At 40.1% G+C, this 22,906-nt stretch overlaps 2 protein-coding genes across 2 annotated transcripts in view; one reads left to right on the top strand and one right to left on the bottom strand.

Annotated features, from left to right (window-relative positions):
- The window catches only part of LOC125226140 (START domain-containing protein 10-like), a 105,049-nt gene that overhangs the window by 18,635 nt on the left and 63,508 nt on the right, over positions 1-22,906 (top strand). The window lies entirely within an intron of this gene.
- LOC125226131 (lysozyme-like) lies at positions 13,843-21,107 on the bottom strand. The gene is made up of 3 exons (XM_048130021.1): positions 20,911-21,107; positions 15,495-15,653; positions 13,843-14,035 (listed from the first exon to the last, which is right to left on the bottom strand). The coding sequence occupies exons 1-3, from the start codon at positions 21,029-21,031 to the stop codon at positions 13,899-13,901; spliced, it is 417 nt and encodes a 138-aa protein (XP_047985978.1). The 5' UTR covers positions 21,032-21,107; the 3' UTR covers positions 13,843-13,898.

Here is a 22,906-nt window from a genome sequence, read left to right as displayed (position 1 = left end):
TTCTTTGACTTAAATAAATTCATTGAGCGCTTCATGCTAGCTCCACGGAAGGTATTTTTGCCAAAGAAATTTTTTGTATATTTAGTGGAGTTATTGGCCTTCAATATTGAGCCAAATAGATGTAATAGTGTTATATATAAGTCTCAGTCAGCTGACAAAGCCAAGGACCCCATGCCTCATTTAAACTAGATTGTAAGACAGCGGAAAAACACCTGAGTATGAACGTTGTTCACCAGAATATTCAGGGTTTTTCCAGCAAAGAATTAGAAGTAGGATTATTTTTAGATAGTAATAATGTTGAAGTTATGTGTATTACTGAACATTGGTTGAAACAAGAACAGTTGATATTTGATTATGTTAATTTTAAATTAGCTAGTTTTTTTGCCAGAAAATCTGCTGTTCATGGTGGCTCCCTTATTATTGTTAAAAATTGTATGAAGTGTAAAGAGCGCAAAGATGTTGTAAAATATTCCATAGAAAGAACTATAGAAATTTCATGTGTTGAATTAGACAGATATATTATTGTATGTGTTTATAGACCACCATCAGCTGACTTCAGCATATTTGAATCTACAATGGAAAATGTTCTGAAGTTAGTGTGCAAGGGCCAAAAACATGTTATTGTATGTGGAGATTTTAATGTTAACTTGCTCGAGTCATCTAGTAATACTGTTAAAATGCTCTGTTTGTTTAAATCATTTAATTTATTTAATTTATTTCTTGAACCTACCCGGGTAGGTGTGACTAGTGCAACATGCCTAGATAATATTTTTTGTGACTGTGAATGTATAGATAAGAAATTATTTAACTGTTTTCATTCCGATCACAGCGGCCAAAGGGCAGCTTTCTTAAACGTTATTCATGATACTCCACAAACAATAACATATAGACCCATTACTGGATCTCGCTTGGAATCATTCAAAAATGAAATTCAACATAGTTTGTCTATAATACCATTTTCGCATTATGACTGTAATCATTTGTATCAAGAAGTTTTCAATGTAATTCTGAATCAATTTAATAACAATTTCAAAGTGAAATCTATTAGTGGGTCAAAAGTTAAAACAAAGTTTAGTGAATGGGCTACTGTAGGTATTCACAAAAGTAGAAAAAGACTTTATGAACTTTATGGTGAGAGAGAGCTGAACAAGAATTCAGAATTCCTGGACTATGTAAGAAACTACTCAAGAATCTTCAAGAAAGTGTGTTTAACTGCCAAGAAAAACTTTATTAGTTCTAAATTGAAAGTGTCGGACAACAAAGTGAAAACAACTTGGAGTATTATAAATAAAGAAGCTGGTAAATGTAAATCACGCGATTGTCAAGTCAACATTGTATCAGATAATCAACAAATAGTGTCGAACAGCGATGTTGCCTCGGCATTCGAAGATTATTTCTCAAACATAGCCGTTAACACCACAAAATGTTTACATTCTTCTGCGGCTCAAGCCCATTCATTACTTTGTGCTAATGTTAAGAAATGTAATAATTCATTTGAATTTAGTCAAGTAGACTCTGTAAATATTGTTAAAACATTCAAGTCACTCAATTTAAAGAAAACGGAAGACTTATGGGGAACATCAGTTAAAGTAATTAGTCATGTCATAGATATAATAGCACCTTACTTGGCCGTAATATATAATATTTCAATTTCACAAGGCACCTTTCCAGATCTTATGAAATGTAGCAAAGTCATACCGCTTTTTAAATCGGGTGATTCGAGTGATATAACCAATTTCCGTCCCATATCAATACTTCCTGTTCTAAGTAAAGTCTTTGAGAAGCTAATGTTAAATGATCTACTGGGACACTTCAATAGACATAGATTACTTACAAGCAAACAGTTCGGTTTCACAAGGGGCCGTTCCACGACCGATGCTGCTTCGGTACTCATTAAACATATATATAATATTTGGGAAAATTCTTGTGATGCAATTGGCATATTTTGTGATCTTTCAAAAGCCTTTGATTGTGTGGATCATGGAACGCTCATTTTGAAATTAGAACACTATGGTTTGTCTATAAATGCCCTAAACTTTATGTCTTCTTACCTTAGCAATAGAACACAAACAGTAGTTGTTAACAAAACTCGCTCTAGCGGGACTGTTGTCCAATTAGGAGTGCCACAAGGCTCAATTTTAGGTCCATTCCTGTTTTTGGTTTATATAAATGATTTGCCATGTATAGTAAAAAACTTTTGTGAAATAGTACTTTTTGCTGATGATACATCACTGCTTTTTAATGTTGACCGAAAATCTACGGATTACAATGTAATTAATAGCACGTTAGCTGATGTACTGCAGTGGTTTACTGTCAACAATTTACTTCTTAATTCTAAGAAAACCAAATGTATTCGATTCTCTCTGCCGAATGTTAAACCAATCGATACAAAAATACTTTTGAATGATGAATGCTTAGAGATGGTAGATACAACACTGTTCCTTGGCTTAACATTGGACAAAAATCTACAATGGAGTCCTCATATAAGGAAACTAGCAAGCAAATTAAGTTCAGCCGCATACGCCGTTAGGAGAATCAGGCAACTGACTAATGTTGAGACAGCTCGCCTAGTGTATCATAGTTATTTTCACAGTGTAATGTCATACGGTATTCTGGTTTGGGGCAAAGCAGCTGACATACAGACTATCTTTGTATTACAAAAGAGAGCCATTCGTTCTATTTACAACTTAGGAACACGTGAATCAGTAAGAGAACTCTTCAAAGAAATTAATATCTTAACTGTAGCTTCCCAATACATTTATGATAGTATAATTTATGTTGTTAAGAATTTAGACTGTTTCACTAAGAATTCTGATATCCATAATTATAACACTAGAAACAAAAATAAGCTTGCCATAAAGAAGTTTCGTGTCCGTAAAGTACAGAAGTCATTTGTTGGGCAATGCATTCATTTTTATAATAAGTTACCTGACACTGCTTTGAGATTACCCCTCCCAGCTCTTAAGAACTACTTAAAAAAATCATTGATGTTAAAGGCTTATTACAGAGTCGAGGACTATTTGACAGACAAACATGCATGGCCCGAACCAGAAACTACAAAAAACGAATAGCAATTAAAATAATTGTATTATGTATAGAGGACACAGTTCAGATAAGAAAGCACATCAAATATTTTATATTTTATGTTGTGTAGGTAAATTACATATTTAATGATATTGAGATTCATATTATCTTTTTCTTCTGTGACAATTTGATATGTTTTCTCTGAAGAAGAACGACGTATTATTAAGCAATAATATAATTTATTGAAATTAATTTCCATAGAGTACCTAGTCTGTTCATATTCTTTGATGAATACTTTTGCATGTTAAATTGTATCTTGTTATTTAATGCATGTTAGTTATAAGATGTAATGTTTTGAAAAGAAGTTGCCCGCCGAGTTTCTTGCCGGTCCCATAGTGGATACCCCCTCCCAACTGAGGGGGGACTGAAATCTTCTCGAGGCTGAGGCGTAGGGTTAGAGCCGGCGTAGCTTTATTTGACGTTCATATGCGCATTGTAATATGCCTACTTGAAAAATAAATATTTCATTTTCATTTTCATTTTCATTTTCATTCGTTTTCAGTTTTGTTTTTGTTTAAACTAACAGAACTAAAACTAAAACCAAAACCAAACCAGAAACGGGAAACCGAACACGGGAAACCGGATATCGGATACCGTATATCGGATACTGGTTACCGGTTACTGTCTACCGTTTACCGGATACCGGTTACCGTCTACCGGTTACCGGTCACCGTTTACCGGATACCGGTTAACGGTCATTGGTTACTGGTTACCGGTCACCGAATACCGGAGACCTGTCACCGGTTACCGGTTACCGGTTACCGGATACCGGATACCGGTTACTGGATACCGGTTACCGGATACCGGTTACCGGATACAGGATACCGGATACCGGTTACCGGTTACCGGTTACCGGTTACCGGTTACCGGGTACCAGATACCAGAAACCAGGTTTTGATTTCTGGTTTCTTATGTTACAACGTGTATAGATTAGTCGATACCAAGTCGGACACTTCCGATTAGGCGATTTCGGCTCGCATTGTTACGCAGCATTCGAGTGTTGAGTTTCTCACACATGAGGCCCTCTAATAAAATTTGTACCACTCATATTATTGATTTGACTCTCGCAACACAAACACCTCATGTCCACACAAATACACACAAAATAAAATCATTCACAAACTTCAAATCATTCAAAAACTCAACAGTCACACGCGCTCCTCGCGGTCCTCTAAGAACTCCCTTGCGAGAGTCGACACTTCAAAATGAAGCGACATCGCATCGGCTCATCGTCCACAAATCCGAAAAGATCCACCGATAAATTTGTACCGGAAAGACCTCACCGCGACAATGTCACTGTTGGATACAAAGGCTCCTGTGCCCTGTCGCCAACTGGGTACGGTGCGCGGACGCCTTGCGCACACGCAACCGATGATAACGGCCCCCTTGTGGGCCTCTTGATTTGCAGCCTGCTCGCCCAGCTAGCTACGTGACGTCATGCTCCTCGCATGTTCCACTAAATGTTGCCGTCAAAGACTTACTCGCTTCGACGATCACCTTAAAACATTGCCAGCACGCATAGCTGGGCATTAACTCGTTAATCCGTTAATCGTTAATTAACGAAGTTAACATTTCGATTAACGGATTAACTTTTAAGTTAACTTGAAAAAATGTTAACGGACTCTTTAACTTCCGTTAAATTTCTCCGAGTCCGTTAATCGTTAATCTAGTAGGGCACTGGCGCCATCTGCGCTGCGAAAAACACGTTCTGAACGCTACTATAAAAGCCCGAAGTACGGCAAATCCTATGATTTGCCGGTAAATCCTAGGTTTTACCGATGTCGATTGCTAAAAGTTCGAAATATTACCTAAAAAAGTATTCTTCACGTGGATTTGCTTTTACTAACTTTGATTCGGTGAATCCTAAGCTTTACCATGGCGACTGTTGTAGTGATAGGGCAGCAAATTCGAGCCCTATTTACGACCACATTCGCTTCCCTAGCCTCTACCGCCCAAAGTGCCACAACAGTCCCGTTACCGCCAGCATCTCTCCTGACACAGCTCTTGGCAGTATCTCAGGCGATCACTGCCTTCCACGTGCAGCCTAGAGTTTAATAGGCTAGCTGTACTTCGGCCTTTACAGAAATATAATACGTTATAGTGGATACTGATGCAACTAAATAATTAAAGAAAAGTTCAATTTTTTTCACGTGTTAACGGATTAACGATTAACTTTAACTTACGTTAAATTTGTCGAAATGTATCGCTTTAACGATTAACGAAGTTAACTTTTTTAGTAACGGATTAGCGATTAACGAAGTTAACTATTTGATTAACGGTGCCCAGCTATGCCAGCACGCCGTGCGTGCTCGTCCACGATGACTCGGTCCCCTCGTGGACCGCCGAGTAGGTCGCGTGCGCGCCCCGCGCACGCTGGTCTGATGAATGCCTGTCGCTTCGACTAGGCTCTGCTCTGGCCCGCCCTGGAGCCGGGAAGACGCCGCTTCGGGTTGCTGAATGACGGCGCACGCCTCGCGCCGTATAGGTTAGGTAATTGAATGAAAGCACTGACTAGCAATAAATTATGTGTATTCGTAACACCAAACTCACTTATTACTACTACACTGGGTTAAACTATAAACTACTTAACCGAGATAATTACTAAGTAACCGCCCCGCGGTCTACATTTTGATCTGCCCTAGCCACGTGGGCAATGGCGGCTTCGGAGCCGCGATACGCACCGCGACGGTAACGCGACCGGTCTATCTCATGACCAGGAAGGAAGTGGGAGAGTCCTGGGGTCAACCATACAGCATTGAATGAATGAGAATGATCGGTCACCTCATTGATCCGTTCATTCAGCGATGTTATTTGAGAAATATGAAATGCCGTCGATTTGGCGTGAACAGTCACATTACCCAAATTACTTCAAAAATCCTCTGATAGTGAAACAGTTCATTAGGTTTACCGTAAGAGTGAGTGAGACAGACACGCACTGTGCTTCAAATTTGCCTCGCCAAAATACGTTACACACGACTCGAAAGAATACAGTCTTAAGCGCCGCCGCAAGCTTTCATACATATTACGTTGTTGTGATCCAAGCATCTCGTCAAGCTCGATAGGTACTATTATTGAGCTAACGACTTGACCAGTTTAACGTGACCTATCGGACTAATTGATTTGTATGACTTTTGTCACTTGTAATAAGGGAGCTCTCTTATACTGGACGGTGAAATATTTGTTATCGAAGCGTTTTGAAAACGCGGCGCCCTTGATATCGCCGAGCGAAACACGTGTCGACGACTCGCCGCCCGTTCCCGCTACTACTATACTAGCTATACCTACTCTGTGCACGACCTTATTCTGCAGGTAATAACGTTCATATTAAAGCGCAAGTAAGAAATAGTTATTTGTTATACAAGGGGGCAAAGTTGTATTTTAACGCCGAGTGTGGAATTGAAAAACGAGCAAGTGAAAGGATTCTATAGTTGAACCACGAGCGAAGCGAGTGGTTCGAGAATAGAATCCTGAACTTGCGAGTTTTTTTAACACACGAGAAGTAAAATACATTTGCACCCGAGTGTAACACAAAACTTTTCCTCTCACTATAGCGAGGAAACTACAACGCAAAAAATGCATTTATCACTGCTTCCAGTAGTTCCACAGGTGGTAAATCATCTTTATTACTAGATTCACCTACTTTTATCAATTTTAAAGCAGTTAATTTGACTTTATTCAAGGTCAAATTACTTTACCCACTAGTGGATAAAATGCGTTTTTACCCGCTGGTATTAAAGGACAAAACACGTGTTTCCGAGCTAGTGAGGGGAAAAATATCAATTAAGTAATGAATCTTACATATTTGTTGTTTAATTGATTTCGTATAGTACTAAGAATATATTAACGGCAAAATTTACCATCTTTCAATTTAGTTAAGTATTTTTCCTTTCCTAAAATTATCAATATTTAAGATTTTGAACAAGCGCCAAAAGTATTGGTATAAGTTTTAATAATTTATCAACACACGTAATATTATATTCATAATAAATTGCTAAAAATTAGATGTTTTTATATGAAATGCAGGTGTCACAACATAATACAAGCACTTTTTCCGGATTACATTTAATACTTGAGGCTTTGGTGGTTTCATGTGCTCTGCCTACCCCTTTATGGGATGCAGGCGTGATTGTATGTATGTATGTACATTTAATACTTTAGTTATAAAATCAAAAATTATTCAAAGTTCGTTTTTATTTTTTTTTAAATTGAATCAGAACCCTAATTTGATTAATAATTTGTATTTTAACTATCACTAATGATACTTTATACGACAGAAAAAGAAAATTACGGTTATCGAATTATGTCCAGGTCAAGCTATTTTTCCTGGTCTAATTGTAAAACAGAGAAAAAATTGACCCGTTACATTTGCGGGGGGCAAATGTAACGGGTCAATTAGTCAAGTAGAAATTTTCCCCGCTGTAGCTTATGGATAAAAATACTAGTAAGCGACAGGATTTACATATCCCTAAATATGTGCGTCTTCAAATTACATAGTAGGTACCTACCACGTGTAGTGTCAGTGCATGTGTTATTTCAGTATAGGTTGCAGCGATAACTAAGGGCCACTTGCACCAACGAAAATAGAGGTTTAACCCACCATTTTATATGGAATTTGACAGTTGACAGCCCACTAACCCCTTTAATTACTCAATGACTAACCCTGAGTTAAGTGGTTAGTGCAAGTGGGCCTAAAAGTTATAAAAAGTAAAGTTTACTACGAGTATTAAGTGATTATCTGTGCAAATCATCTTTGAGAGGGAAACCTTGCTCGTGATTATAAGTTTATCTTACATGTAATAAGTGTTAATTCCCGTAAGCTGTGGTTACCAAACGGAAGAGGGCATTTTGAGTGGCTGCTGGAAGCATTATCAGCTCGAAGAGTCAAACTGGCGAAGTGGAATATTGCAAAATAAGGTGCGAATTGACATAACACTTGGCAGTATTTTGTATTCTACCTGTCTCAAAGGTCTCAATAATTATTGACACCTGATTGATCTGACACAACAGGACCAGTGTTGCTATAATAAAAAATAATACCGAGTTCATTAAATTCTAGCTTTTTTGCCAAGGGTGCGTTCGAAAACAAGTAATATAATTTTGATTACATAAAATCATTAAACCTAATAAAATCAAATTTAAAATGGCGTTCGGATGTTGTACGAATGAAAATAGCTGGGAACAATCAGTAAAATGCACAAAATGCAATCTATACTACCATATAGAATGCTTGTCAGCATCAGTGCCCGGTTTTCATCCTGACTCTGTTAAAACATCGGATTGGACATGCGTGCAGTGCTTTTCCCAAGTAGCAAAAATGTCAGAACTGACTCTACACCTGTGCGCAATGTTAATACGGCGTCAAGGGGAAATAAGCGTCCAGCCTTGGGCACGCCGCCTGCTACCCTCGATGATGACACCGCTGCAAGCATCACACGCAAAGACATCCACGGAATCGTACAGGAACTTCTACAGCAGGAGCTTGCCTCGGCGGTGAAGACTATCACCAATACTGTTCATACGATAGTATCCAACCAGTTGGCACCAATAAAACAAGAGCTACAATCAGTTCAGACATCTGTATCATTCATGAGTGCTAGGTTTGACGAAATAGAAATAGAACAAACTTCTGCAAAGAAAACCATGGACGAGCTACAGTCAGAAAACCAAAGGTTAAAGGACACTGTCACGGATCTCACCCATCGCATCAACCAAATGGAACAACAAGCGCGATCTAATAACATCGAAATACAGTGCGTGCCTGAAAAACGGAACGAAAACCTCTACACGGTAGTGAGCAATGTTGCGAAAGCAGTAAATTGTGATATAGTGGAGAACAGCATTCTCCACTGCACCCGCATCGCCAAGCTCAATACAGAATCCGCCAGGCCCAGATCAATCGTAGTGCAGTTAGCGTCACCAAAGACCCGTGATCAATTACTCGCTGCTGTCATCAACTTTAATAAAGCCAATCCCTACAACAAACTAAATTGCGCTCATCTAGGCTACACCAACATAAGTTCACCCATCTTTGTCGTCGAACATCTATCGCCAGCGAACAAAAAACTTCACGCGACTGCAAGACATGCTGCCAAGGAGAATAACTACAAATATGTCTGGATACGGAATGGAAAAATATTTGTTAGAAAAACTGACGATAGCGAAATTTTATACGTAAAAAGCGTTGATAGTATAAAGAAGATTGTTTAAGATATATAGTTTTAAGTTTAGAATAAGTTAAAGCATGTAAATGTATCTGTACTGTACTGAAGAGCTTGAGTTAAATATATATTACCAGAATAGCCGTGGACTTCGTACAAAAACGGATGTATTTTACAGAAATCTTTGTTGCAACGCTTATGACATAATAGTCTTAACCGAAACCTGGCTTAACAGTTCTGTTCAAACCAGTGAGTTATTCGATGAAAGGTATGTGGTATATAGAAAGGACAGAGAGCAATCTGGCGCTAAATGTGGTAGAGAAGGTGGAGGAGTATTGATCGCTGTTCGAAAGTATCTTATATCAGATCGAATTACGAAATGGGAAAGTCATTGCGAAGACCTATGGGTTGTAGTTGAAAGCCCTACGTGGCCTAAACGACGGATAGCTTTCTGCGCTGTATACTTACCACCACCCGTTACCTGTGGATCATTAAAGTATTTCATTGACAATTGTAACTCAATATTTGAAGAGATCAATTTTGATGTTTGTTTCATTGGAGATTTTAATCTAGGTTCGATAAATTGGAACATACTAATGGATAAAAAGAGTGACTATGTCGTGCCAGGATTTACCGATATTTTAATAGATTTTTTGAATTTAAATAAATTAAAACAATTCAACCATGTAACAAATACTTCTGACCGAACTTTGGATCTAGTCTTATCTACTTTGACAACTACAGTCAAATGTAATGCGTACCCATTGACTACAGTTGATTCATTTCATCCCCCACTTGACATTGTCATTTCTTTTGATGTCGAAGCCAGACTTTCCTATAACAACTCGAACATAAGACCAAATTTTTATAAAGCTCGTTATGACCTAATACGCACTGAATTGAGCAAGTTTGGCTGGGATGAGTTGTTCTTGGAGACATCTGATGTAAATGACATGGTCACGATTTTCAAGGAGGTTATCCAGGAAGTGATCAAAAAGCACGTGCCTTATAGAAAACAAAATAACAATCGTTGCCCACCTTGGTTTGATAATGTGATGAAAAGAAACCTAAACATAAAAAATAGAATTCGGTGTCGCTATAAGAAATATGGAAATCCTCGTGACGCTATTGAGTTGCAATTGATTAGCAAACGGTGTGAGAAACTAGCTGTATCCCGTTACAATGATTATATCACCAAAGTAGAAAGGGAAATAGCTGCTCATCCCAAACATTTCTGGACACATGTCAAAACAAAGCGGGGAGGGTCGAGTGTCTATCCTGCATCCTTATCTGACGGTTCTTCCGTAACATCAAATGGCTCTGAAATCTGTAATATGTTTGCGGCGTATTTCTCCTCGGTATACACTTCTGATGTAGATCCTAAAATTAACATGAACAGCTCAATTTTCTCACCATCACTTAAGAACAATACTCAGTGCTTAACAGCTCCCAAAATCGATCGCACTATCTTATTGAAAAAGCTCAAAACACTAGATAATAAGAAAGGAGCTGGATCAGATGGTGTTCCGCCTGTGTTCATATCTTCCTGTGCGCCAGAACTCGTTTATCCTCTGTGGCTGATATTTAATAGATCCTTAGCAACGGGAGTATTCCCCAAAGAGTGGAGATCGGCTAAGGTGGTTCCCGTTTTCAAATCCGAGAATGATAAGCTAGTGTCTAACTACCGACCAATCTCTATCCTTCCAGCATTTGCAAAAATTTTCGAGTCGTTAGTCTGCCCTTACATTCAAAACCATTTTAAACTTTACCTGTCCGATCACCAGCACGGTTTCGTTAGTTCTAGGTCAACGAGCACCAATTTGGTAACTTTCACAGAGTTCTTAACAGAAGCTATTGATTGTGGTAAACAAACGGACGTAATATACACTGACTTTAGCAAAGCATTCGATAAAGTCCCCCACTCGATTTTAATTCAAAAATTACTCATGTATGGAATATCTGGATCTTTGCTGAATTGGTTAAGCTCTTACTTAAGTGACAGACAGTTCTATGTGGTAGTAAACGGTTATCAATCAGATTCCCATCTCATCACTTCTGGTGTCCCGCAAGGTTCACATTTGGGTCCCCTATTATTTAATATGTTTATAAATGACATAACTGAATGCTTCCAACATTCCAATGTATTTATATACGCAGATGATCTGAAGCTAGCTCGTACAATTTCTTTACCTATAGACTCCACCTTACTCCAGGAGGATATCAACAGGCTGAGTAAGTGGTGTGAGCAAAATCGTATGCACTTAAATACTAAAAAATGTGTCCACATAAAGTTCACCCGCCGACTAAGCGTAGTGTCGTCCACCTATTTCATAAATAACCACAAACTAGATGAAGTTGATTGCATTCGAGATTTAGGTGTATTGTTCGACAAAAAACTTACTTTTCTACCGCATCTGGAGAATACCGTTAAAAGAGCATCAAAAATGTTAGGTTTTATTTTAAGAACTTGTAAACCTTTTAAGTGTAGTAAAACTAAACTTTTGTTATATAACAGCCTGGTGCGGAGTATATTGGAATATTGCAGTGTTGTCTGGCGACCTCACTATGCATCTCACTCTCTGAGACTAGAACGAGTGCAAAAACGCTTTGTTCGACATTTGGCATTCCATGAGCGCGTCGCGGGAGTTGCCAGCAGAAGAACATCGTACATACGGAAATTGCGGTATTTTGGAATGGATTCTCTTCAGACTCGTAGACGAATTCTAGACGCATTCTTTCTATATAAAATTCTACAACACAAGATAGATTGCCCTCAGTTATTAGGTCTCCTTCGATTTCGAGCCCCATCTAGAATCCCACGCAATCCTATAACACCACTGTGCCCACCAGCCAGGAGTTCTGTGCTGGGTAGGAATTCGCCAATGAGCAGATTTTGTCAAATTGCCAATGAACTCAGTGATGTTTTTGATATACACTCTGACCCACCCAGTAAATTACGCAGGTCAATTAAAAAACTGACCGTTTTCAAGTAACTACAGTTGTTAGCAATGCACTCTAGATATAACATTTTATTCTATTTTTTCTTCTCCTGTATATTTAAGATTTTGCCCTAAAGTTGAAGTATGTTCTATATGACTTTCAGCAGTATTATGTAAGCCTTAATTGTTACCTACCCTCGTAATTACTTTCAAAATTACATGAGGTATTTGCATGTGGAGTTTGCCTGTAAGTGATTATTACACTTTTCTAGAATATTGCGCATGTAAGTTTATGTAAAGCATTGGTGTAAATAATTGTTGGTAAACCTTGAATAAAAAAAAAAAAAAAAAAAATACCAAGACAATGACAACATACGTTTATTTATTTAAATAAATATTTTATGTCGTTCAGAATTTCGTACTTCAGATACTAAACTTAATTTTCGAAATTGTGCTACGCACCCCTCAAAATGACCCGGGTCACATCTATTGGCGGCTCTTTATAGTATTTTATGCAACAGGCGTTTAAAGGAGATCAAAAAAGACGAGTGGCGTGGGTAACAATTTGAGGCGAAGCCGAAATAGTATTTTATGCAACTGGTGGTTAAAAGAGGTCAAAAAAGGTGAGTGGCGTGGGTAACAATTTGAGGCGAAGCCGAAAATTGTTAATAAAGACGCCACGAACATTTTTTGACTCAGTTAAACACCGTTGCATACAATACTTTTTCTACGACCAAGCACTTATTTTGAAAGAAAATTATAAATCAACAAATACCTACTTTCAGTCATCTTAGTTATCTAGTGGACCGCCTACCATTTTGAATATGCAGTTTGAGTGCAAACATGAAAATAAAACTGTCTATGGTATGGTTCTTTGAAGCCTGGCCACTAAGACGAATCGAGCCGAGTTGAATCGAGTTCTCATACATTTGAATGCGATTCGACGCGTCGCCAATGAACGCAGCAGAAAACGAAGGAGTCTCGACTCTGCGAATTGGTTTGTTAAGTTGGTAGCAATGTATTTAATGAACTGTAACAGCTATATCGTGCTACTTCTACTAAATGTTTTCAGGGTATAGACTAGATAGACTTGTCCTGACATCTTTTATGTAGGGTTTTTAAGTTCTATGCACGACCTTGTAACTCACGAATAACAGTACGGGAGTAGAAAAATTGTTATTAAGACGCCACGAGTATTTTTTGACTCAGTTAAACACCGTTGCATACAATACTTTTTCTACGACCATGCACTTACTTTTTAATAGTTTTCTAGAATAACTTTCGTGAAATTCGCACTGTTTCCTATAAGTATTTTGACTTGTCCTCTGCAATGTTTCTGCACTCACCCTGTCGCCCGCACTCCCCCGCGCCGCCGCCCGCCCCCGGCCGGCGCCCCGCGGCCCGCTATATCCCTTAAAGGCATCGTAACAATGCTGTAAGAGCTATATCGTATGCGTGCGTGCGCGGAGCGCCGGCCGGGGGCGGGCATCTTTTATGTAGGGTTTTAACGATCTATGCACGACACGGTAAATGGCGAATAACAACACGGGAGTAGAAAAAATACCTAAATACATAGGTACGTGTAAAAGTTTTAAATTATATTTTTAAAGTGTTTATGGTTCCTTATGCATACGCGTTGATAATAACATCAATGAAACACCTTTTCCTTTAACATAAAGATCTATTAATTATTTCTCAATACAAATACAGGCAAAGCCTAATAGCACTCGCTGATGTCAGGAAGGGGCTTGCCATCACAACGTTTCACCCAGCCGTGCCACGCGAGGAATCCGTGCCGCTTGAAGATGATCTTCGCGCACGTTGAGGCCTTCGTGATGTCGTCCGTCATCAGGTCTGCGAGAAGATCATTTAAAAATGTAGGTTTTGAGGTGATTTTAGGCAGAAGTACTTCTGTGGGACATAAACTTTGTGAAGCTAAAGATTCAAAGATTTTTATTTGTTCAACATAGGTAAGTTACAAGATTTTCAATAATTGTATTCAGTATCACTATGTCGTGCCTATTGGCATACAGATATATTAATAATATATACTACTTACATATAATCACGCCTGTATCCCATGAAGGGGTAGACAGAGCACACGAACTACTAAGTTTCGGAGCCACTCTTGGCAAAAAGGGGTTGAAAGAAATCCAAATTGTGACATTGCAGTGACAGGTTGCCAGCCTCTCGCCTACGCCACAATTTAACCCATATCCCACAGTCGACTTCTACGACACCCACGGGAAGAAAGGGGGTGGTGAAATTCTTAACCCGTCACCACATGGGCTATACTACTTAATTAAAATATAACAGTCAAATATCAAAATATCAAATAATAGCTACTAAATAGCTACTAAACTTATAGTGAAGAGCTAGCTGTAGATTTGGAGCTTTCCGTAAAGGAGATTGCCCATGTGATGATGGCTTAAGAATTGTGAAGAACTGTGAGAATTAGTGCGTTTTCACACTATCCGATCCGATATCGGATGTAGGACCTATATCCCATACATTTAAGCCGCCATTTTTGATTTTTGCCTTTGAAATCCTTCCGACATCCGATATCGGATCGGATAATGTGAAAACGCACTTAGACTGTGGGATATGTTAAATTGTGTTGTGGGCGATTCGATAGCAATCAGTAATACTGTTTCAGTATCTAACTATATTATCACGATTTCGTTTTCTTTTTTTATTATTATTATAAATGGGCTTACTCTTGGCCACAGACTAGCCAAAGGCAAAGACGTGGCCTACGATGGAGTGAGCTCGCCCAGAAGATGCTTGTTCACCGTAATCTTCTTCTTCTTCTTTGTTTCTTTCAAACTCTTAATTGAACCTAGGAGTGGCATTGAAACTGGAGCAGTTTCGTATGCTCTGCCTAACCCTTTTGGTAATACAGGAAATACAGGCTTGAGTTCCTGTATTCATATGTTTATATGGATACTACGTTGTCATCTGTTCTTACCGGCACACGTGACGTGGCAGTCCTTGCCAGGAGTGGAAGTGTTGCTGCACCAGTACTTGTTGATCTAGAAGAGCCCGTAGTCGCGGGAGCCGTTATTGTTCACCGACCGTCTTATTACAAAACCATGAGTCCTCGCAAGCCCTTACCAGCACACGTGATGTGGCAGTCCTTGCCAGGAGTGGAAGTGTTGCTGCACCAGTACCTGTTGATCTGGAAGAGCCCTTAGTCACGGGAGCCATTCTTGTTCGCCGTGCCCGTCATGTTTACATTTTTGAGCGGGGCGATCAACCTATTAAACAAGTAATCAACAAGGCAGAAGTTTATGTGGTCCATATAAGCCCTTACCGGCGCACGTGACATTGCAGTCCTTGCCAGGAGTTGTGGTGTTGCTGCACCAGTACTTGTCGTTGATCTGGAAGAGCCCGTAGTCGCGGGAGCCGTTCGTGTTCACCGTGCCCTTGGCGTCCGTGCGCCCGCTGCTCTCGTTCTCCACCAGGCACGTCCCTGGAACATTCCAAAAATAATGTATTGTATTCGTGCATAGGCACTACGCATATCTTTTGAATACTAATATTAGGTAAGTTCCTATTTTATTGACATTTTATTATTATATCCTTTATTTATTTCTTTTCTTAGATTAGGTTTTTTACAATATGAGTATAAAAGTAAAATAAAATAAAACACTTACAAAACAATATAAAACATATAAACACATTATAAAAAACCTAACCTAGGGTGCCGCCAGCAGCGGGGCAGGGCCCAAGCTGCCGGTGGTTAGGGCTGCAGAGAGAGGAACCGTCGGACTATCCGCGCTGTGTCCAAAATCACCGCCTTCTGCATCTGGCCCTTGATCCAACCACCGAGCGAGAGTCTCTTAAGATGTTGGTCGAGACTCTTCGCTATGAGACCGTTCGCTGAAACGACTATCGGGACAATGATCGTTGAATCAACATCCCACATGGTGGTTATCTCGTGAGCCAAGTCTAGGTACTTACTGAACTTGTCCTTCTCGGCTTTCACGAGATTCTCATCATGGGGGATGGTGATGTCAACGAGCACGGCCCGGCGTTGCAGTCGATCTATTATCACAATGTCAGGCTTATTGGCTACAATAGTCCTGTCAGTGATAATAGATCGATCCCAATAGAGCGTGGCACGGCCATTTTCAAGAACTGGCGCAGGTAAATACTTGTAGTACGGTACTTCGCGGTCCACAAGGCCGTATTGAAGAGCAAGCTGCTGGTGAATGATCCGGGCTACGAGATTATGCCTGTGCAAGTACTCACCGTTAGCAAGATGAGAACAACCGGAAATGATATGCCTGAGTGATTCTCCGGGACGGCGGCATGCCCGACAAAATGTCGACCGTGCCGTCCTTCAGGATATATTTCCGGTAGTTGTTCGTCATCATAACTTCGTCCGCAATTGCACAGGCAAAACCCTCAGTTTCTCCGAAGAGGTCCCCGAATCGTAACCAGTTCACCGATGCGAGCAGGTCTACATCGGGTCCCGTGAGGGCCTTGTAGAACCGCCCGTGTAGCTGCTTGCTCTCCCATACCGCCTTGCGGTCCGCAGTACTTAGTACCACAGGTTTGCGCCAGTTCTCTTTCGCCAAGGAGAGCGGCGTGAGGTTTCCGTCCACTGCCACCACATCACGATGCATCCCACACTCGTTGTTAAGGAAGTAATTCCTGAGATTGTACACCTCACGGTTGTGGAGATTTTTGGCGTTTAGGAAGCCTCGACCTCCGCACTTCCGTGGGATGTACAATCTCATAACAGACGAGCGCGGGTGCAACATACGGTGTGTGGTAAGCAGTGACCGGACCCTCCGATCCAGGGCGTCCAGCTCGGTCTGTGTCCACCTTAGTATGCCAAAGGAGTATGTGAGTAGAGGCATTACCCAGGCGTTAAAGGCGCGCACTTTGTTGCCTCCTGACAAAAGACTGTTAAGGACTTTTGTCAGCCGACTGAAAAAGCGCTCCTTCACCGACCGTCTAATGCCAACATCCTCAATACCCAACGACTGTGACATACCAAGGTACTTATAGGTTTCTGATTCAGAGATAGATCTGAACGACATCGTCTCAGAAAGTTGTAAATTTTCTGAATTTACAACCTCCCCCCGCTGTACATGCATAAGTTGCATAACCGCACACTTATCGACACCAAACTCCATTCTGATGGCGGTACTGAAAACTTCTGTGGTTTTCAGTAGCACGATCAGGTCTTGGGTGTTCGGTGCAAATAGTTTGAGATCGTCCATGTACAGAAGGTGAGAGATGACTTCACCCTCTCTCCGAAGCCGGCAACCTAGCCCAGAATCCTTCAGCAGGGTGCTGAGGGGATTCAGAGCTAGGCAGAACCATAAAGGACTCAGACTATCACCCTGGAATATACCTCGCTCAATCCTTATGAAGTCCTGCGGACCAGGGGGGGCATCCCTACCTCCTGGTTGACGAAGGACTGTGGTCCACTGCCTCATACATGCGGCCAGGAAGGATATTAGAGCTGTATCAAGTTTATACAGCTCCAATATCCGCCTCAGCCATGAGTGAGGCACCGAATCATAGGCCTTCTTATAGTCAATCCAAGCGGCCGAGATGGCCCCCTTGTTCCGCCGAACTTGTTGGCAAATGGTCATGTCTATGAGGAGGAGCTCTTTAGTACCACGGGACCCAACCCTACATCCATTTTGAGCGGTGGCCAAAATGTTGTTTGCGACAATATGCGCGTTAATTTTTGCTCTCAAAATGGATGTAAGGAGCTTGTAGAGTGTAGGCAAGCACGTAATGGGTCTGTAGTTTTTTGCTTCCGTGGTACTACCGGACTTATAGAACAGGAAGGTAACACCAGTTGTTAGGGAAGGTGGGAGAGAACCAAGCTCAAGGGCTTGTTGGAATTGCGTTGCCAACCGCGAGTGCGAGCATTGAAACCACTTTAGCCAGAAGTTGTGCAAACCGTCCGGTCCAGGACTTTTCCAGTTCTGGGCCGTACGGATGGCACAACTTACGTCTTCGGGGCTGATGGTGATGGCCCCCATAGGCTCAATGTTCTCACATGCACGTTCGACAACGGTCATCCACTCGCCCTCCGTGTGCTCAACGGGCACCGACCAGATGCTACGCCAGAAATCAGACATGGCAGTGGCATCCGGCAGCCGCACGTCAGACACGCGGGGGTCGGCTTCCTCCCACCTTCGGTATACCTTCCTTTGGTCGCTTTGGAAAAGACGATTCTGCTGGAATCGGTCCACTCGCTTTCTGTAGCGGCGAATACGGCTTGCCCATGCATAGACTTTCTGCTTCAGAAAGTCGATGCGCTCTGTGACATTGGCCAAATAGTCGCGGGGTCTGATGTCCGTCCCCGCGAACGCCTGGTTCACAAAGCGCATTACTCGGGGGCGATTGTTACCCCCCCTGAAGCAGATCAGCTTCGCAATGAGAGTCCTAAACGAGCTGATACGACGCTCGATCCGTACTTGCCATGCAGGGACACCTGCGACGGTCCTAGGTGCACGGTCAGCGTCCGGAAACTTGACTCGAGCAACACGGCACGCCGCGATGGCCCCGCAGTACATGATCGAGTGTGTATCATCTAGATCTTTACTAGTCCGTATATATGGTTCTAGCAAAGCATTTAAGGCTCCTATTAGCGCTAGATTGCGTCTATTCATGGGCAGACGTGGTAATTGCGGCCTAGAGTTGTTTGTGGAGCGATACTGCGTAATCGCCTCTTCCAAAGACCTCCTCAGTTGCTCATTGGCAGGCTCACTCACGCTCTGACTCGCGAAGTCCCCGCCGTCGTTACCGGGATCAACCCGCGTATTATTATTATTATTTAATAAGCAGGCAGGCAGTTAAAGAACTGATATAGCCTGTATCCAGTGATCATTGTGACAGTAATCATAGCCGAGTTGTAGATGTGATGTGCTTGTCTAGTCTATTTTTAAACTGATTCACATTTTGTGCTGAGACCACGTCTTCTGGGAGTTTGTTCCAAGATCTCACTACTCGATTGCTCAAAAAGTGTTTATAAGGGTTACTGTGAGATCTATCTCTCTCTAGCTTTAAGAGGTGACCTCTCAAACGAGTGTTGTTATTACGCTTGAATATCTCTTGAAATTCCTTGAGGTCGTAATGTCCAGTTAGTATTTTGAATGTCTCTATTAAATCCCCACGTTCTCTGCGGTCTTTTAGAGTAGTGAGCTTTCCTCATATGGCTTGTTTTTAAGTTGTCTTGGCAGTTTAGTGAAGCTACGTTGGACTTTCTCTAGCATATCAATATCTTTGGCAAAGTAGGGACTCGGTGGCTAGCCGAATGGCACAATCGCTCACGAAACGCTCACGAAACGAAGCGCTAGTAGATATCTATCTCTATCGCGCTTGCGTATTGGCGCGACAGAGCCAGCGGCGTATCGCTTTCGTTTGGCGTCGGAGAAATGCCATTCGGCTACGGGGCCAGGCTTGAAAAGCGTACTCCAGTATAGGTCTGACATAAGTTTTGTATATTTTTAGCATCATATCTGGTGTCAAAGTCTTGAAAGCTTTTCTGATCAGATAAATTATACTTCTGGCTTTTTTGACGATTGTAGATATGTGCTCCTCCCATTTCAAGTTTTCGGAGATCTTAACGCCCAGGTCAGTTTGCGTTTGTCCTACACTTAAGAAATTTTTTTTTTATGTTATTGAACGTTTTTAGGGTTCCGTAGTCAACTAGGAACCCTTATAGTTTCGCCATGTCTGTCTGTCTGTCCGTCCGTCCGTCCGTCCGTCCGTCCGTCCGTCCGTCCGTCCGCGGATAATCTCAGTAACCGTTAGCACTAGACAGCTGAAATTTGGTACCAATATGTATATCAATCACGCCAACAAAGTGCAAAAATAAAAAATGGAAAAATGTTTTATTAGGGTACCCCCCTACATGTAAAGTGGGGGCGGATTTTTTTTTTCATTTTAACCCCGACGTGTGATATATTGTTGGATAGGTATTTAAAAATGGATAAGGGTTTACTAAGATCGTTTTTTGATAATATTAATATTTTCGGAAATAATCGCTCCTAAAGGAAAAAAAAGTGCGTCCCCCCCCTCTAACTTTTGAACCATATGTTTAAAAAATATGGAAAAAATCACAAAAGTAGAACTTTATAAAGACTTTCTAGGAAAATTGTTTTGAACTTGATAGGTTTAGTAGTTTTTGAGAAAAATACGGAAAACTACGGAACCCTACACTGAGCGTGGCCCGACACGCTCTTGGCCGGTTTTTATTAATTCAAACTGCAAACGTGCATTCTACAACTAAGTAGGTGTAGGTACATAACCAATAAAAAAAAGAATATGCCTACCGACTTAAAAATTGAATTACAAAAAGACGCGTTGTACTATAATTTATTTAATTTAAGTTTTAGTTAAGTTATTTTTTTTTAAAGCGAGTGTGCACTCGTTATACTTACTACCTAATATTTTATTTCTGTTTTAGTATATTTCTCTAAAGTGAAATGTATAATTTCTTTGAGAAAATGAAGATCTATAAACCTAAAAATTATTACTAATTTTAGTAATTTTGTATTAATTTTCGGGAGATTCTGTATTAAGATGGATTTGTTTTTTTTTTTTTAATTTTAGCTAAGTTGGGCAGCATCATTAATACATAAATTAAATAGATACTTATTTTTCGTAACCATTTAAAATTCATTTGTAACGCTAAAATATTTTTTTAGTTTTCACAATAATAAATGACCTAAACAATCAACACAAAAACTTACAATCTCTCAACTTGTCCTCAGGGAACCCCTGTGCCCGTAGCTCCCTAACCAGCGGGCATCGTTTCAGCTCCCTAGCCAGGCAGGCCACCACGACTAAAGCAAACACAACAAACTTATACATTTTGTATGAAAATTGTTTATAGCAAACTTGGTACAAGGTACTTGTAGTTACCGCGGCTTATCACAGTATGCTGGGACTGAGGCTAGCGAGTTTATATATACGCGCTGAAAAGACGGCTACGGAATTGGCAGGGTGCAAAGCGGGTGGAGGGGGTAGCTAAAACGATCACAGCGCTCACTACGGCCAAAATTGACATCTTAGTCGCTGACTTACGCTGTCAAATCCATATTGCAGTAAACATTTTCATATCGTTTTTGAGATAAATTTAATATGGGCCTAGTAAAATTTGTTATGGCGAATTATAATAACTCCAAGAAAAATAGCGACTAAATTCTAGCTATTTCCAAGACCGTGGTGGAAACGAAACCACCGTTTAAGTGAATAGTTGCCGTAAGAAGAAAAATGTCGTCCAATCTCTGAAGTTTTACTTAAAGTGCCTAATCATTTGATACACGTATTGAATTGAATTTACGGTTAATTTATAGTGCAAATTTTATTGGAGGTTTAGCCGACGTGGAAGCCAATCCAAGTCATGTTCCAAAATCATTTTATTTGTTTTCATCACACCCGCACTTTAAATGTGCTATTGCAGGCAGGCGGAGCGTGAGTTATAGAAAAATCGTTCTCCCAAGGGAATAATGAAATTTCTTGTACCGTACTTAACTTTTTCACATCTATTTACATATTTTTTACATTGCGAGTGTGATGAAAAACATTGTGTGTAACTCGGGGAGTATGAATATTACTAACTCGAGTCTTTAAATCGCTCCGTCGCAATTTAACTTACTCTCGTTAGTAATATTCAACTTCCTCCCCTTGTTGCACAATGTACTATTACTCATGTGTGCTCCTGTGTAAAACCGATTGACGAAAATGCGTAAATATCGAGGTTTCAATGGGACGAAGGAGAACGAGAACAATAGAAGCCGAAGCAGTCCATCCACTGAAGGCTTATCACATTTTAAATAAAATTCCTTAGAACTTATTTCATCGCATTGATGATTACATAAATATTTGATGTGATATCTGGTAAACCTCCAATATTTTCAAGTAAATGAAACAAGTTTTTGTGATGTATATTATTTATGTAAGTTATTATAGATAGTTTGTTTTTATTTTACAATAAACCCTGTACCCTGTAAATGATATTTATAATACCTATAATAGTTAGCCTATGAAAATGACATAGCATAGCAGTGAACTGATCAACAATTTCAAAAGCCAATGATTTATTTATACTTTATTGCACATAGGTACAAATGGTGGAATAATGTCTTCAATCTGTAGAAAATGCCCAGCTAGCACCAATTTCTTGCCTTTATTCATCGTCTCAGGTTGGAAAATGATTTCGTGAGCGATGGCACGAAACCCCGTTTTAGTCACCAGTTTGTTAATTTCTCACTGAAAACAACAATTTTAATGTTATTGGCGATAATGTTGTAACCACCATCGTCCAAAATTGTCTAATGTAGTAAAATAACACAAGATTTCATTAATGTTTTCTACCCCAAGAGCTATCCGGTCTTGCTACTACTGGGAAAATAACTTAATTCTATAACAGTACTTTTTATGTCACCAAAAATTAAGTTTGATAATTTGGTATAGTTTTTTTAGTTAAGCCACCAAAATTTGTGACAAGAAACGTATAATATAATAAAAAAAAGATTATTTTAATTCACTAAAAATCAGGCGAAAATGGTATCAGGACTTTTGTTTTAAATTCGACTACTTTAATTTATGACCTTTATAACACATTAAGAAACCACCTATTTTTGTGAATGATACTTCGTAGTAGCAAAAAGCGGAGTAATTAAATTAGTTATGACACAAGCAATAAAAGGACAAGTGAAGTTATGGTTGTTTTGTATCTACATT

The sequence above is a fragment of the Leguminivora glycinivorella genome, chromosome 1, assembly GCF_023078275.1.
Source record: "Leguminivora glycinivorella isolate SPB_JAAS2020 chromosome 1, LegGlyc_1.1, whole genome shotgun sequence".
In the NCBI taxonomy this organism is placed as follows: Eukaryota; Metazoa; Arthropoda; class Insecta; order Lepidoptera; family Tortricidae; genus Leguminivora; species Leguminivora glycinivorella.
The sequence above is the reverse complement of the archived record's forward strand: the minus strand, read 5'-3'. Positions and strand labels throughout refer to the sequence as shown.

Excerpts from the sequence above, each read along its gene's own strand:
- LOC125226131 (XM_048130021.1), bottom strand. The coding sequence starts at position 21,031 with ATGTATAAGTTTGTTGTGTTTGCTTTAGTCGTGGTGGCCTGCCTGGCT. Across the intron at positions 15,654-20,910 it reads TGAGGACAAGTTGAGAGATT|GGACGTGCCTGGTGGAGAAC; the intron begins GTAAGTTTTTGT and ends GGAATGTTCCAG. Across the intron at positions 14,036-15,494 it reads CTGCAATGTCACGTGCGCCG|ACCTGATGACGGACGACATC; the intron begins GTAAGGGCTTAT and ends ATCTTCTCGCAG.